General features: G+C 31.3%; 2 protein-coding genes across 2 annotated transcripts; one reads left to right on the top strand and one right to left on the bottom strand.

Moving 5' to 3' along the window:
* Nucleotides 1–6,329: 6,329 nt before the first annotated feature.
* On the bottom strand, nt 6,330–8,902 carry LOC129891502 (class V chitinase-like). Its single transcript, XM_055966889.1, has 3 exons — nt 8,399–8,902; nt 6,971–7,609; nt 6,330–6,536 (listed from the first exon to the last, which is right to left on the bottom strand). The coding sequence occupies exons 1-3, from the start codon at nt 8,856–8,858 to the stop codon at nt 6,496–6,498; spliced, it is 1,140 nt and encodes a 379-aa protein (XP_055822864.1). The 5' UTR covers nt 8,859–8,902; the 3' UTR covers nt 6,330–6,495.
* A 4,407-nt stretch (nt 8,903–13,309) lies between these two features.
* On the top strand, nt 13,310–15,334 carry LOC129893077 (PHD finger-like domain-containing protein 5A). Its single transcript, XM_055968568.1, has 2 exons — nt 13,310–13,352; nt 14,780–15,334. Exon 2 carries the CDS (start codon nt 14,803–14,805, stop codon nt 15,133–15,135), a length of 333 nt encoding a protein of 110 aa, XP_055824543.1. The 5' UTR covers nt 13,310–13,352; nt 14,780–14,802; the 3' UTR covers nt 15,136–15,334.
* The last annotated feature ends 3,156 nt before the right edge of the window (nt 15,335–18,490 follow it).

The following is an 18,490-nucleotide window of genomic DNA, read 5'->3' as shown; positions in this document are numbered from 1 at the left end:
ATGAAGTACATTAACTCATTAAACTTATATACATTGAGTCATTGTGACCACCAAGGGATATATAGCAGTGAAGGGACATAATCCTTTCATCCTTAATCAAACGTCTCGAATTTAAGATTCGAAAATATAATTTTTTTTATAGGGATCATGGTTCACGTGGAAATACAGATTAGTTGAACACCAAGGTTTAGTGAAGGATGGATAGGATCTTCTTATCCTAGTCAGAAGTCTCATATTTAAATTCTGACAATGAAAAAAAATTCTAAAGTATTTTCGATTTAAATTCGAACTAGTGTAGTCAAAACTTCAATGCAAATATTCGACACCTGTTAAAAAATTTTAAAAAATCGAGTTTTTGACAATGTGAGTATCCGTAGTTTTATATACCATATCAATATAGTTTAACTTATTGTAACAAGTTGTTTGCTTTATATATTCCACTTATTATAAATTATTTCCTAGTGGAGGAACCACATGCCATGAAGGGTCAGAAAGTTATAACCACTAGACAAATTTAAATGCATGAATAATTTGTTTTACTTATTATATTATTATTATTATTATTATTATTATTATTATTATTATTATTATTATTATTATTATTATTATTATTATTATTATTATTATTATTATTATAAAATGTTATGTCCAAACGACTTACTCTTTACGTCAATGATTTTGTCATGTCCAAAATTCCAGAAAGTAAGAGAACAAAAACACGTCAATTGTGACATTTTCCTTTTAATATTTCTCTCAACAATTATTTTGGTAAATATCTATTATCAATAGAGTGAAACAAACCCCGTATTGGTTGAGTAGTCCAATCTCCTTAAAGTTAACATAAAATTAGCGAGTAAAAGAGCTATTTATAGATTGTCATTTAAGACACATGTATCTATTTATTCAATTTTATACAAGTTTATGTATCTACTAGTACACATTTAAAATTGAAGTGCATAAGTATCAGCTAAGTCCAAATTAAATAAATCATTTATGTATTATTCCTTTATGTGAGATGGTAAAATTAAGCAAACTTGGTAAAATTAGCGCGTAAAAGTGATATTTTTTCTAATGTGTGTGGGAAGATAAAATTTACAGTAAATAAAAAATTAGCGTGTAAAAGAGATTTTTTTTAGCGTGTACGAAAATTTTCATAAAAATGTATATAACTTAAATTATTCAAACTTATATGTCAATTAACTTTTACGTGGAAAAGAGCAAAGTAGTTCTATTTTATTTTCATTGATGGCCATTTTGTCAAACTTTTAATTTGATTTTCTTATATTTAATTTCACGTACTGGCATCACATGCTAAGTCAACAGAGAATATTTGACTTTAATAGTTGACTGACTAAAGTCAACTACAACATTTGTATAATTCTGGAAAATAACAACAACAACAACAACAACCCAGTGAAATTCCACAATATGGGGTCTGGGGAGGGTAGAATGTACGCAGACCTTACTCTTACCAAGGTAGGACGGCTGTTTCCTGGAAACCCTCGGCTCAGTAAAAGCGTAAACGCATAAAAAATGTTAGATAAGAATAGGAAATTAAAAGCTTTATGAGAAAAACAACAAATAAATAACGAATAGCTAACAAATAAATACAAATAACAAATAAATAAATAATGAAAGCGTCACAGATAAAATAGAGTAATCAAAGCATATAAAGTAATAAATAATAATAGAAATAACAGAAATCAGAAGTCAAAGCGCAAGAGATCGTAATTCACTATTACGCCTATGAATAGAGAAGAATAACGAGACTATGAACTAGCATTCTACCCTAATGTGGGTCCTCCATACCCTCCTATTTAAGGTCATGTCCTCCGTAAGTTGTAACTGCGTCATTTCCTGTCTAATCACCCCTCCCCAATACTTCTTCGGCCTACCCCTACCTCTTCTATAATCATCCATGGCCAGCCTCTCACACCTCCGCACTGGGGCATCTGTGTCTCTCCTCTTGACATGTCCAAACCATCTCAGTCGCATTTCCCGCATCTTGTCTTCCACCGAGGCCACTCCTACCTTGTCCCGAATAGCCACATTTCTAATCTTGTCGCTCCTGGAAAATAAGCAAAAAATAAATCAGAAAAATCATAGACAACTATAGTGACACATCATTAAGCCCTTTCTCAAATATTACGATAAAAATATATAAAACGCTAAAAATTTGTAGCTAAACAGCAAAATATATCATTAATTCAAATTTAGCAACAAATTAGATAATAATTATCAAGAAATTTTATTAACTCCCAGCAATTTAATGATGAATTGGCGATAAAGTTTGTAACTAATTGATTTTAGTTTTTTTAAAAAAGTGAAATGAAAATTGTAACTTACTGCTTAATGGGATTTATTCTTCACGTTTAATATTTGGTTAATTAAGAGATAGAGAGTTGTGTGCTAGTCACAATGATTCACATCAAACGTTCTATCATTCATTTTATTTTTTAAGACTCAATTTTGTACCTTTTTTTTTAAAAAAAAATATACTAACAAATAGATCTTACTAAAGGAGCGAAGCTAGAAAGTCATCTATTAGTTCGATCGAATCAGTAACTGAGGTAGAGCCAGAATATTTAGTTTATGAGTAATGAATCATAATTTTTTTTGCTTACTGGATCATGGATAAATTATTTATTACATATTTTAAATAAATTTTAACACAAATACAGGGTTTGTAACTTAAAATAATTGGTTTCCGTCAAATCGATAACTATAGTGTTAGCTCCGCCTCTGATAATCAACTTTAGTCTAAATCCTTTATTTGCATCATTAAATATGTATAAAAATTAAATTTTGAACTCAATAACAAACATCTGACGTCACTAAACCCATAAAATCATAAAAATACCCTTGAATTTCAAAAAACGGACTCCATGAGTTTCATTACATTTTTCCAAAAGAAGCAATAATATACTCAGTGAAATCTCACTACGTGGGGTCTGAGAAGGATACAGTATATGCAAATTTTATCACTATCTCATGAAGGTAAAGAGGTTGTTGCCGAAAGACATGGACAAAAAAATTTGCATTTGGTCATTTCTTCCAAGTTGCATATACTGGGACCATTTGAATTGTTTTTTTTATTTTATGGAAAATGGGAATCAAAGTCTTGTGCAATTTTCAGCAATATACAACTTTGCTTTTGACATTTGTTCACACACGTCTGGACTAAATTTTTGATGGTGGCTTGAAGTTTGAACGGTCAAAATCAAATTTCGAGACCGTTATCTGAAGTTTGAACTAAAAAAACTGAATATTAGGTTACTATACTAAAATTCGAAGAAACAGGTTTATGTCCCTCTGTTTTAAAATTATAACCATATTTCAAGTACCTTGCAAATCGTTGGCTATGTTTTAAATAGTAGCCCTATAAATGAATTTCCAAACTAAAACACGAAAAAAATTCCAGAATGGTGTGCTTGAACCTTTTACAAGAGAAACTCTATAACATTCATGTGTTGGATTTCGAAAACTCCTTTTATGTGAAATTCCAGCTCAGTTTGATGAAATTTCAAAAATTTTGAGTAGAATTACGAGCTCCATGATTCTTCTCTTGATTTCTCAGTAGTAGGACAACGAACTCCATGATATAATTCTTGAGTTATCATGAATTGTAGGATCAAGAATTCCATGAATCCTTTCTTGAATTATCAGTTTTAGCTAGTAGTAGAACCATGAATTCCTAAACTCTTTCACTAAATTTGTAAACATATATATATATATATGTTTAAATGAACCAAATGATTTTGTATTAGATTACAAATTGAGAGGAATAGTGGATATCTTATAAAAACGCCACATATAGATAGATAGCCATTCGATATGAATATTTCATGTTGTAATGACTAATGGTTATCCTCGATCAACTAAGTTCAAAGTCATGCCAAAAGAAATTATTGACATGGTACAAAGGGCACGTGAGAGAACCATATTGAAGAAACTCAGGAAAATGACCTTGTAACTCCGGAGAATTAAGGAGTGCTTATAAACCTGCCTTTGTTTTGCTGGAAAATGGACAATTTACCCATTTCTTCCCATTGTGGAAACTGGAATGTGCGTATATCAGGCCCAAAATCAACCTTTGGTCTGATCCCCTAAAACTCAAAACAAAAATAAATGAAAAACTACATAATTATACATACGTCACTATCATATTTATTATTATTATCTATACTTTTAAAATATTACGTATCTTATCACTAATTAAGAGTGAGCTACCAGATATATGTATTTTTGCTACCGGATACACTAAAATAGAGAGAGAGGCGAGCGAGATTGGGGAAGGAGACGAGCGAAATTAGTATGTATCCCAAATACATGCAAATCACAGTAGTTACATGTATCTGGTGTGATTCAAATGTGTATGATATACTAGATACATGCAAGAGTTGCGAGCAAGATGGGAGAGAGAGGCGAGGAAGGCGAGTGAGATTTGTTATATATCCCAAATACAAGCGAATCCACTTGGATACAATATATCTAGAACGTATTTGAATGTATCTGGATGTACACACAAACACATGGTAAAATATGTAATATAGCAAACTAGAGTGTATCTTGGTAATTAACTCATAAACTAGTGAGATTTATGTAAGTTCCCCAAAAAGCTGAGTTTGTTTCAAAACCAAACACCCTAAGGGTGTGTTCGGTACTAAGGGAAATGTATTTTTTTAAAATGGAAAATAGGTGAGTTTTTAATTATTATTTTTTTATGTTTGGTATATTATAAGTAAACAAATATTTTTCCTAAATGTATTTGTATAAGTATAATCTACATAAATATTATGGGAGGTGGGGATGGTAGGGATGGAGGTGAAGATGAGGTGTGTTGGAGGGTGAGGAAGACACAATCAATATAGAATGTCAGCTGTAAAACTTATTTTCACTAAGAAAGTTATTTTTCTTATTTTTATGAAACTTATTTTTCTAGAAAAAATATTTTTCAAAAATTTTGATCGACTGAATATAAAAAAATTGAAAATCCCTACCGGACACACCCTTAATGTTTTCATTTTGGAATGAGTATTTGAAAGCTTGTCCAGATCAAACTTATAAGTCCAAACCAACATGAGATGATTTTAAAATTTTTAAAACAGCATATTGAAGTTTCACTTGTTAAAGTTTCAAACTTTGGTATCTTCTGTTGGAATTGTTTCGTATTTTAATTAAATATTTTTTTGTCTAAGTATTATAATTTCTATCTTAAAAAAGTTTTTTTTTTTGCAATACATTTCAAATAATAGCTAAACTTTTAAACAAAATTAAAAATTTTAATCCAATTATATTCAAAAAAAAGAAAATATTAATTTACACGATGTTGTAAAACCAGTTTATCTATGGTTATGAGGTGGAAGTTGGTGATAATTATTGGATTTTAAAAGGCGCGAATAGAAAATAATATTTTTTTTTTAAAAAAAAGACACCAAGAGAAAATATGCAATTTGAATATCACTTTTTTACATTGAAGGGTTATGAATTTATCAAACGGTTGTAACTTTTTCAAATAGTTGTGATTTTTTTGAAGGGTTGTCACTTTTTCAAAGAGTTGTCGATTTTTTTGATGAGTTGTGATCTTTTCGAAAGATTGTAAATTTTTTGACAAGGCACAATAAATACATGTTTATACTATCCTTTGTTGGCTATAACTAGAGGAGGGTCTTCTCAATTTTTTCAACTAAGAATTTTCTGATCTTCTACTCTTCTTCTTCTTGCACTTTAAAAATTCAAGTGTGATTATTGACGTTGAGTGAGTTTGTTGTTCATCAGAATTTGTGGTACCATTACACTAATGAATAAATTATTCTATTTTGAAATGATGTATTTCATAACCTCTCATACATTGAGAAAAATAATTTCCTTAAATACACATTAAAAATTTAATGAGCTCGATTTTTATTCTATTCATTTTTTTTATTTGATTACTATTTTGTTGATCTTTTGACTATAGATTGACTAACAACAATGACTGACTGTATAATGGTGTGATGATTATAGTACCATGATGGAGGTGGTTGTACATTGATTGCTAGCAGTAATGATTGCATTTGTGGTGCCTTGTGATTAAGACGAATCAGAATTTTAATTAAGGAATTTAAATTATTTTAATCATGTATAAATAATATATTTTTTTATTGAAGGAGATTCAGATGAACCCTTGATCATGGCTCCGCACCTGCTTTTGACAAATGTAGTTTGTGATCTATGGCAATTGATAATGGTTGTGATTTATACAAATACTTATTTATATCAAGTGTTACATCAAGACTAATGAATGCATGATAATTATTTGAACATATATAACTATAGCTTAATCATAATTAATTAATAATATATTTTTACTTTATTAATTCACTTTAGTCATAATAAACTAAAACATCCAATATGATACATGGATTTATTTATTTCATGTCAATGGTTCACATATTTGTCACCTTATTATAAGTAGTACTATACGTGACAAATTAAAGACAATTACGTATTCCATCATTTCATCACTTGAGATGATGCTCCCCATGTTTGTGAAGCTGCAAGAATTATAAGTGGTAAAAGATTATTAAAAAAAATTAAGAATATAAAGCAAATGATATTAATCTTGAAAGTCAACCATTTAATAATTCAAAAACTCCGTGTGTTGTCCAAATAAAACAAACGAATAATAATTAAAAAGTTTTCTAATGTGTTACTACAACATTTTAAATTAGGAAACAAAATAAATTTATTTTGTACTCGACAAGTTTCAATGTATATACTGTATTTTAAGACGAATGTACTCTTAAAACATTAATGATGTCTAAAATTTCACAAAATTATCAACGAAAATTAACAGTATGATCATGCATTCATAAGAATCTTATGAGAAAACACCAATAAAAGATGATGTCTTTTGCCTATTTTTCAAAAATACTTTTTTTTTCCGACGATGGATAAACGAACAAAAAAAAAAAGAAAAACTACTAACCTAATCGAGAAAGTCCCCAATTTTGGTCTGCTGCCACGTGCCACGCAAAGTAACCAAGCAATCCTTTACTCTTAACATAACTAACCTTGTTTCTAACACTTTGAGTATCATCATAACTAATCCAAGCATTACCAGAGTAACAATAATCTCCAACAATCGTTGTATCATAAACAGTTGTGGCGCGATTCTGCGTTATAAAATTTCTAATTTGAGTATAAGTCATGGACCCATCATCAGTCGAACCAACACTTGATTTTCCATTTGCAGGAGCCCTGAGACCGTGATTGTTCGCATTAACCAATTGCCAAGCATAGCCATAAAAAGGAATTCCAAGAACCAATTTTCGTGCTGCAACGCCGGCTTGAATCCACGCAGTTATTCCATCACTTCCGCTCACGTGGTTCACGGGGTCAAATAATTGTGCATGTGAATTGGTTTGTGATGGAGCCCAATTTGGTCCGTAGAAGTCATATGCCATGACATTGAGCCAATCTAAGTTTCTAGCCACTGATTGAACTGGATAATTCAAACCATTCACTCGAGGTGTGATGGAAACCGCCGCCGTGAGAAACAGCGGTGCCCTGCCGGAATTTCTTGCTTCCGTGTTGATGGCAGGACGAAACTCGTCTAATAGAGTACCTATTTAGTACATATAAATAAATTGTAATTTTTGTTTATCCGCACACTTTAGTTTAAATGGTCACACAATAATCATTATTTCATATGATATTATTTGATCGATAAAAACAGACAGACTGAATTGATCAAATGTTGCAACATCAATTTTTATTTTTATTTTTGAAGAAACCCATAGAATTCAATTATTTTTTGCGCTAAAATCTGAAAAAAGCAGAAAATCTATTGGCACGGTCAGTTTATTATTTAAAATAATTTTAAAAAAAAACAACGGATGTAAAAATTCCAAAAAATAGAAAAATCGACCGGATCAATTTATTATTTAAAATAATATAAAAAATAAAAGGCATAATATATAAATGTGCCTTTTAACTTGATCTCAACTAATATATATGCCCTCTATTTTTGGGTCTTTACAAGTAGACACTTAAACTTGTATAAAATTGAACAAATAAACACATTCGTCTTACGTTGCATCCTACATGGCAATTTTGTATCCTACGTGGCGTACTACGTGTATAATGTCATGTATGAAAAATGTTTCTACTTATTCAATTATAAACAAGTTTCAGTATCTATTTGTGCACACCCAAAATTGGATAACATAGATGTTAGTTCCAACCAAGTTAAACGACATATTTATATATTATATACATGACCGCCATCGATTGAATTTTTGGTCAGATCTTCGATCAACCTATCAAAAAATCGATCGACTTCAAATACCATATAATTAACCCCCCCCCCCCCCCCAAAAAAAAAAAAAGTGATGATCACACAATTCAACCATACCTAAATTTGTCATGTCGGTAGTTGATTCAGGATATTCCCAATCAAGATCAAGTCCATGAAATCCCAATTGTCTAGCCAATTTTATTGATGAATCAATAAAACTTTTTCTTGAATTTTGTGTTCTTGCCATGACTCCATAAGCTGTACTATTTGCTCTGCCTCCAGCTATGGACAACAGAGTTTTTACTGAAGGATTTCTTCTCGTAACTGTGCTTGTAAATTGCCTGAACGAATCTTGATTTTCCGGGGATATGATTAATTGATTTGTTTGAGGATTAAGGTCTGCGAACGCACAAAATAGATGTGTGAAATAAGTTGAATCAATGTTATTTGAGGATAATCCACTGTCCCGAAACCAATACCCTCCTTTAACAACATTGTTTTGACCATTAGAGAAAATTAATTGTTGGAGAAAGCAAAATAAGAAGAAAATTGAGGAAAGTTTTATGGAATTAGCCATTGAATTGAAGGTTAATTTGGATGATAACTTATTTAATTTGTGACTTGGAGTTTATGAATATATATAAGTTTCAAGAATTGAGTTAATTTAAAGATTATTTACTGTCTACCGGCGGCTTTTAAATTTTGATGTTTCTAAAAATAGAATAGTCAACATTTGCTTATATATTATAAGCAAATGTTTGAATATGTCGTTTGCAAATTGTTTCATCTATTTACCTTTATCATTAACTTTTTTTTTTTGGAATAATTATTTAGTAAATAACTTATTTTTTGTTTCGGAAACAGCCGTCCTACATTGGTAGGAGTCAGGTCTGCGTACACTTTACCCTCCCCAGACCCCACGATGTGGGATTTCACTGGGTTGTTGTTGTTGTTGTTGTTGTTGCTTTTAGATCATGATCTATAGTTCATTTTTGAGCAAATTAATTTTTTTTTTATGAGAAAATGTTAAATCACAATCTAAAATATTGAGTTATAGGAACGTTAGACGACTGTTTAATATTTTGTTTGAGAGGTTGAGAAATATATGAGAAAATATTGGATCCGAATCTAATGTTGTTCGGAAGGGTAATTTCTTAAAGGATATATTTGCACAACTTTTAAAAGTAAGGATAAAATCCAAATTAGATGGGGTTGCACCAGAGATCAACACTTAGCTGGTTTGTATTTGTGTTGGTGATGGAAGAAATGACATAACATACTTAGGGGGGAGGGGGTACCATGACGTATGTTATTTGCAGATAACGTAGTACCGATTAACGAGATACACGAAAGAACGATATACTAGAGGTTTGAAAATAAACCCCACAGTCTAAATGTTTTAGATTGAACATGACTAAAATGTGGTATAAGGGGGCAAATGTGGAATTGAAGATTTATCCACTAGTCATCCCTCAGAGAAGGAGCTTCAAGTATATTGGGTCAATAATTCAAGAAGATGAAAATATTGTTAGTAAACTGTATTGTAAAACATCGAAATAGTAACAATAAAGTTTGAAAATTAAATGACAGAAACTGAAAAGAAGAACAGTAGCTGAAAAATTATGTAAGAACAAAAAATTGAGCTCACTAAATGCACAGTGTGTCCTTAAGAAAATTATTCCCCTCAATGTACCTAAGGTTTTGGAATCTTTCCTCCTAGGATAGAATGATTTACTCACCAGAATTGCGGTACAACAAATTATGGTGACTGCGAGCCTTTCGAAGGCAGTATATCACACGAGTTTTTAGGAAGTGCAGAAAAGAAGAAGAAGAAGTTTATCAGAAATTTTCGTTAGGAACAATTATGAGGATCAACAGAAATATATAGCATGTTTGCAATTTTTGAGAGAAGGTGCCTATTGGGGAAAATGTCTCAACTTTAAGATTTGCAAGTTTTCAGAAAAGGTTGCAACTTTAAGGTTTGCAAGTTTTCGGAAAAGGTTGCAACTTTAAGGTTTGCAACTTTTCAGAAAAGGTTGCAACCTTACAGAAAAAATCTGTTGAAAAAATGGTAGAAAATGTTTTAAATTAATCCGAGAAAGAAAGAAACGGGTCGGGTCATGGGTCAGGATTTTTCAATTACTTAATTAATTAAATAATAATAATTAATTAAAAAAATTAGAGAAAATTTGATCCAAAAAGATTATCAATCAAATATCCAAATCCGAAGCCGCCGAAGCCGAAGCCGAGCTGAGCGACGATGACGGTGCGAGGGGAGACCCTCTTCTTGACCCTTAATTAGCAACATGAAGGAGTGTTTCTACTTTTAAATAGGAGATTTTTTCTTTCCACTACCTATGTGGGACAAATGCTTATTTCATAAAGCAAGAGGGAACAACTCATTTTTTCCTCCACTTCTTTTTCCTCCTTTTCCCATTTAACCTATCAATTAAACCCAACAAAAATCAATGATAATGTTACACGTTGTGTTGAAGCGGGTGGATGAAATATAGGCTCACATCCGATATCCAGAAAATGAGAATAACGAAAATGAGGATATTTAGCTGGATGTGTAAACGTACTAGTAGAGATACTATTAGGAGTGAGAATATGCAGGGTATGATGGGAGTGAACTTCATAGTAGACAAGATGCGGATAGCGAGGTTGAAAAGGTACATATATGTGAAGAGGAGGAGCGTAGATGCCCTAGTGAAGAGGTGTGAGAGGTTGACAGTGATAAGCCTAAGATGTCCTAGTGAAGAGATGTCAGAGGTTGGCAGTGATAAGCCTAAGGATAAGTAGAGGTACACCGAGGAAGAATTGGACAAAAGTGATTATACAGAACATGACACACCTTCACCTCACCAACAACATGACCCTAAATAGACTAAAAGTTTCACGAATAATAAAGATATTCTATTTCGAATAATAAAGAAATAAATTTGACCATTCCAATTAAAAAGCTTGTCTTGGTGGATTCTTGAAAAAAATGATCATCTGTTTATTCGAAATAAATTTGACCATTCCAATTAAAAAGCTTGTCTTGGTGGATTCTTGAAAAAAATGATCATCTGTGGTGACTAGCGTTATCTATATTGTCACGTTATGATAGAAATTTGAATACTTTGCATAGTTTCTTTGTGAAAATAGGTCATCTTGGTGAGTTATTTAATTTGGCAATTCTTGACTTTTAGAGTTATAGCTTGTAGAGGAAAATATATATTGATTACATTTGACTAAATTTAACAGCAGCCCCATGAAATTAATTAGCTTGTTGATGAAAAACATGTGTTATGTACGGTAATTTACAAAGTTTATTCATTCTAGTTGGTGATTATATTAGTTTAACTAGATCTCTAAATAATTCACACTCCTCATCTCATTTTATACAAATATATTTGACATGTATGGAAATAGGCGTATTTAGGAGGAGATGAAATTCTGATACTGTGTGTTGTTTTTTTAGTTTAGGAGAAAAAAAAATATTTTTATACTCCTTAAGTTTCAATTTGTCTGTCTTAGTTACAATTTGAGTCACACATCGCATTGGAATGGTATGGATAAAATGGAGGCTTGCCTCTAGAGCATGAGTTGACCCAACCCAATCCAATCCAACCCTTAAGGGCTAACGAGTTAAATGAGTTAGGACGGACTGATCTTTTTAACTAAATGACCTATAAAATAGCAGTCCAATCCATCCCTAATCGGGCTACGGGTTGGGACAGGTCGGCCCTTCAATCAAAAGATGAACAACATTGGCCTCTTGGAAAGACTATCGAACATTGATGAGCACAATACCAATACATCAAAAATTCACATGTCCATGAGTTGCACACATTTTAGTGGAATACTTACAAAACAACATAATAAACAAGATACAACAATCAACATTCATAGTATTCATCAGAACAACATATATCATATGGTCATTTTTTTCATAAACTAGACAAGAAAGGAGAAACGAAAAATTAGACATAAGCACAAGAGTAAAAAAGGTCAAAGATTCATAGTTATAATAACTTAATTTGCTTAGTTGCTGAATATTTGACAAAATAAAACACTACTTAAAATATATATAATAAATATTTTTAAAATTCACGACCCACGGGCTAGCCTCTTAGGCTCGTGGGTTGAGCCTATGAGGCTGGCAGGCCAAATGAGGCCGGGCTAAATGGATTGAAAAAATTTAGTCCAACCCAATTAATTCAAGAATTGGATTGGGCCGGCCTCACGGGCCAAACCCATTTTGACAACTCTACTTGCCTCTAGAGTTTAGTGTGATGAGAAGGTGCCACCTAAACTTAAAGGCAACTTCTACAGATTGGTGGTCAGACCGTCTTTGTTGTATAGAGTGAAGTGGGGTAAGAAGGTAAATAATTTGGGTCATGAGTCTATTAAGGGTAAATAGTTTGGGTTGGATTAATTTGGATAAATAATTTCATGATTGGATCTATTTTGTGTAATTTTCCTTTTTAAAAGAGAAATTTACATAAATATACTATATTAAGAAAATATTTACCATTTATAGTAATAACATTTTTTTCCACTGGACACTTATAATACATTTATAATACATATTATCGAGAATAATTTATAAAATACATATAATACAAGTTTTATTCACGGATAGTATATTTATCACACTTTAATACACTTATAATACATTGTGTCAATTTCTTACCAAACAAACATAATATATTTTAAAACAATTATAATACAATTATACTGCATGCATAATTCACTTTTAATGCATGAAAGATTTATTATAATATTATTATGTATTGCTATAAATAATAATAAATAATAAATATTACTAAAATCAATAATTATTTATCAAAAAATGCTGACACAAATAATTTTTCCTTTTTAAAATTGTAAAGAAATGTGCTGAACAAATGGGCTGGAATCTTAGACTGAGCCCAATTAGGCTGATGGAACCTTCCCGCCCATCAGAATTGGCGTTAATGGGCTTAAGTGAGTACTATATATACTCCGATGTCTCCTATTTTCTGAACCTATTTTTTATTCCGTCTCAAATTTTGGGGTTCTACAAGCTTCTACTATTATTCAGGTTTGCATTTAAACTCAGCTAAATTATTGAATAATTATGGTTAAAATGCTTAGTGAAATCATGGTTTCAATTTTGAATTTAGTCTTAAATGTGTTGATTTTTTTAGCTAGTTTGATAACTGTGTTGTACGGGTAAGTTTTCGTGCCTCTATCAATGCGCATTGATATCCCTGTTGTGATTTGAACCTAAGACATTGTGATTATCATCTCATTTTATTGGATTGTGGTTAGCTTGCTTTTATACCTATGGAAATTTCTTTTCCGTTTGGAATGGGTGATTTATAGTTTTTATTATCGTGTTTATTCGGTGTTTGGATTAAAGGATTATGCTTAGAATGAGATTGTTAAGTAATTGTTCTTCCTTGTTGTTTGGCAATAAGGAGTGTGGATGAATAGTATGTTTTGTTACGATTTCATAGTCAATAAACTTGGTGGAACATAATTCTCTGTGTTTGTGATCTAAAGTTTGATTGGTGTAAAGTTTGAACATTTATATTCTTTTGTGGTGTTCCTTTTAAGCATCATACAAAGAGCACCATCTTAGTGTAATTCCCACAAGTTGGGTTTGGGGAGGGTGGCGTGTACGCAACCTTATCCCTACCTTGTAAAGGCAAAGAGGTTGTTTCTTGATAGACCCTCGGTTCAAGTAAAGAAATATCGAAAAACAAGTGTGTAAAGCAAATAGAGTAGCGAAGAAGGCTGTTTCATAAGCCATCTGCATTTTATAATTAGAGGTTGATTTTGGTTTTAGTTCGTATGGTGCCAGGAAGATGATAATAGTAACCGTTACAGGAACGTAAAGTGATAGTAGAACCATAGCAGAGTAGAAATTAATCTACTTTTGGCACTTCCATTGTAGATAACTCTTTTCTTGTACCCTATGCCTCACTCTCTCTACCTGTGAATTACTATGCTGAAGTTGTATGAAGTTTAATGTTTGAACGGATCACCAATCTGCTTTCTGTCTACCCCCATCACATGAGCCACCTTCAATAGTAAACTTCGACTTTCTAGCACCCAAGGGTGTGGCCTAGTCCTCAATAAAGTGAGGTGAGAACCATGAGGTCTCAGGTTCAAACCCTAGAAGAAACAAAAAACATTAGATAATTTCTTCTCATTTGTCTTAGCCTTGGTAGACAGAGTTACCTGTTGTTGGTGGGAGGTGCAGGTGTCCTGTGAAGTTAGTTGAGGTGAGCGCAAGCTGCCCCGAATACCATAGTTATCAAAAAAACAAAAGAAAACCTGACTTTCTGCAAATTTTGTTATCTGTCCAAGGTGAACAAAAAGAAAATAAAAACATGAATGCCTTTCTGAGGCGTTTACCTTGATTGTACTATTGATATGATGAAAAAAACTGCATCTGCAGGCTCTTCTGTGCGACTTGTCTCTGTTATTTGGCAGTACTAATAATCTTTTTCATTCGTGCAGGTTAAGACATTGTTGACAAAAACATGGCCAAGCATCACCCTGACTTGATCATGTGCAGGAAGCAGCCAGGAATAGCTATTGGGCGTCTTTGCGAAAAATGTGATGGCAAATGCGTTATATGTGATTCTTACGTACGTCCTTGCACGTTGGTACGAGTTTGTGACGAGTGCAACTATGGTTCCTTTCAGGGCCGTTGCGTGATCTGTGGAGGCGTAGGTATTTCTGATGCATACTATTGCAAAGAGTGTACTCAGCAGGAGAAAGACAGGGATGGTTGTCCTAAGATTGTCAATCTTGGTAGTGCTAAAACAGATTTGTTTTATGAACGTAAAAAATATGGTTTCAAAAAAAGATAGCATGGGATTTTCAAGTTTGTCTAGTTAGTGACATATTATTTACTAGAAGTGCCCATCTCGTGTTAAATTTATTGTACCAGAGGCTATTATGTACTTGTATTTTTATGTGGCAACATTTTGTTTAGGCTTAAAAATAAATGTTGAACATATAAATGTCTCTAATAGTGATGGTTTGCTACTTAATATCTTTTTAACAAGATGATTATAGAGTGCACTATTCAATCTTTATGTATCATATTAGATCTAATTCTAGGAAATATGTACATTTAATTTATTGGAGAGAGGTTGAATACATTCATTATCTCTTAAATGTGTTTCTAAATTTCATTTAGATATTCAAACTATGATCTATTTCGATTGAGCACTTGAAAACATGATAAATTGTTTTTATTAGACACCTTCGACTCATGTTTTGGGAAAGCTTTTGCGTATATTTTCACTTGCTTATTATGTACATAAGTTAAATATTTCATTGAGGATGATATATATAGTTAAATGCTGTGACATCATTTAAATGGTTAATTTTATCTAAGCATTACAAGCTTGAGAATATGCCCAAAGCTTTTTCAAAGTCTGAACTAAAGGTGTAATAAGAATAAGTTTTTAGTATTCATGTGTTCAATGAATTGATAAAACGAGTCATAATTCGAGTTTCTAAATGAAATTTACATAAATAAATCTATGCAATTGTCGAACCAAAATTGGGCAAATTTTTTTTGATATTCTCTGTATCGTTCCAATTTTATCGGATGTCCCCGGAGGGACACATGTCAATGTTCTGCCATATATTCACTGAGAAAAAGCTTTCATCAGGTGATGAGGGAGAACTTATAGTAGGCTGTTTTTTTATGTAAACTTTACCTAAATCCCATAATGGAAAAGTCTAATTACTATACATCCCTCATTGTATCAAAATTACCCGATATCCCCTTTTTTTCAACTTTTCTGATACATTAGTTTTGTATCTGATACATCAATTATCTAATGAGTAATTAATGAAGATCATCTATTTATGGATAATATCTTAATATAAGGGATGATTGGTTCTTTAAATCAATTATTAATCTAATTAATGAGATTAATTTGGTTAAAAAAATAACGGTTGTGAAGTTGAAGATTCAAGCCAAAAAAACAGAGCATAAATTCAAACCAACTTCGATTTCAATTTTTTTTCAGTTTTGGTGATACATAAGTTATGTATCTGATACATCAATTGTTAAAAAAATCAATTGTTATGTCCATGAAGTTTCAAGCCAAAAAACAGAGCGTCGTCTCGAATGGAAAAAACAGAGCATCAATTCATACCGAATTTGATTTCAGTTATTTTTTCACTTTTGCTGATACATAAGTTATGTATCTGATACATAACTTTAGCTATAGAATAGTTAATGCACATCAGCTATTTATGGATAAAAGATTGGCTCTTTATATCAATTACTGATCTATTAAAGAAGGCGACAGTTATGTACGTGAATTTTAAAAATTAATGTATCGGAATCATTAAATATTGAGAAATGAGAATCTGATACATGTGCATGATGTATCATAATAAATAAAACTTGATTCATGTATCAGAATTCACAAAATGTGACACTTATGAATATTATACTCGATACAAGTTTGATACAGTAGAAATATAAAACATAAACTTTGATTTTATATTCGATTTTGACACCAGAGAAAAACATAGTAAATCTGATGTATGGAAATATTAAAACATATTAAATCTGATACATTACAGTTTATGTATCAGATACATTAAAAGAATCAGAATCACCTAAAATGTTTACTATAAAAAAAAACTACTGGACATCAATCAGTTCTCCTTGGTTTGGAGAGATGTCTCTCCTAGTTTTTTTTGGATCGCCGTTATCGCTAACATAACCATCCATGGCCTTCTGACAACAATATCTCCACCTATTGATGATTCAAAATTATCAAGAAAATTAGCCCTATATGCCGTTCCGAATCTCAATGGGTGGGACGGGATCTTCTTGATGACGTATTTCATTCCCTGCATTGACATGAAAATGGTTAAATACAACTTGAACTTTATACATAAATACGATGTATCATATGCATTAAAATATCTGATGCATGAGATGAGAATCTGATACATACAGAAGATGTATCAAAAACAATTATATATTATATTCTGATACATAAATGTACAAGTATCAGAATCATTAAAACTTGAAACATCAAAAAATGACACTTACACATGATGTATCAGAAATAGTAAATCTCCAAAAAATTGCATTTGAAAAAAACATTATGTATCTGATACATAAATGTATATGTATCAGAATCATTAAAACTTGAAAATAACAATTACTGAGACTTAAAGATGATGTATCAGAAATAATAATTCTCAAAAAATTGCATATGAAACAGACATTATGTATGTGATACATAAATGTAGATGTATCAGAATCATTAAACTTGAAATAACAGAAACTGGGACTTAAACATAATGTATCAAAAATAGTAAATCTCAAATAATTGCATTTGAAAAAGACATTATGTATCTGATACATAAATGATATGTATCAGCTTCGTTAAAACTTGAAATAACATAAAATGACACTTAAACATGATGTATCAGAAATAGAAAATCTCCAAAAAAATACATTTGAAAAAGACATTATGTATCTGATACATAAATGTATATGTATCAGAATCATTAAAAATTAAAACAACAGAAACTGACACTTAAACATGATGTATCAGAAATAGAAAATCTTCAAAAAAATACATTTGAAAAAGACATTATGTATCTGATACATAAATGTATATGTATCATAATCATTAAAAATTAAAACAACAGAAACTGACACTTAAACATGATATATCAGAAATATAAAATCTCCAAAAAAAATTCCTTTTAAAAATACATTATGAATCTGATACATAAATGATATGTATCAGAATCATTAAAACCTTCACAAAATTTTCATTCTAAAACAAAAAACTTAATTGACCACATACCTTTGGGAGATTAGGGCGTGTTGTAACCCCTTCAATCTTGTTGTCTATTTCTTTGGGTGCATGTTTAACTGTAGCTTTCGACTTCAATTTCTCACGTAGCTTATTCATCACTGTTGGATCGTTACGATGTTTGGATCTAACTTCGTCGTAACCTTCCCAAGACGAATCAGAACCAGGAGAAACAAGAATTCGTTGATTTTTAGTGGACTGTTTGAGACCATGAACGGATTCCATTGAAGGTATGAGAAACAAAAACAGAAAGATTTACAGAAGAAAACAAATGATAAAAATTTAGAAGATTTTTCAAAGATTTTCAGAAGAAATCAAAATATACAAATTTTAGGAGAAATCAGATTGAATGAGGATG

This window comes from Solanum dulcamara, chromosome 6, assembly GCF_947179165.1.
Source record: "Solanum dulcamara chromosome 6, daSolDulc1.2, whole genome shotgun sequence".
NCBI lineage: Eukaryota > Viridiplantae > Streptophyta > Magnoliopsida > Solanales > Solanaceae > Solanum > Solanum dulcamara.
Note: the sequence above shows the minus strand (reverse complement) of the source record. Positions and strands in the feature narration are given on the sequence as shown.

Coding starts and splice junctions, on each gene's coding strand:
- LOC129891502 (XM_055966889.1), bottom strand. CDS start 8,858: ATGGCTAATTCCATAAAACTTTCCTCAATTTTCTTCTTATTTTGCTTT. Junction 7,610..8,398: donor TACCGACATGACAAATTTAG/GTATGGTTGAAT, acceptor TGTACTAAATAG/GTACTCTATTAGACGAGTTT. Junction 6,537..6,970: donor TTGGGGACTTTCTCGATTAG/GTTAGTAGTTTT, acceptor TAATTCTTGCAG/CTTCACAAACATGGGGAGCA.
- LOC129893077 (XM_055968568.1), top strand. CDS start 14,803: ATGGCCAAGCATCACCCTGACTTGATCATGTGCAGGAAGCAGCCAGGA.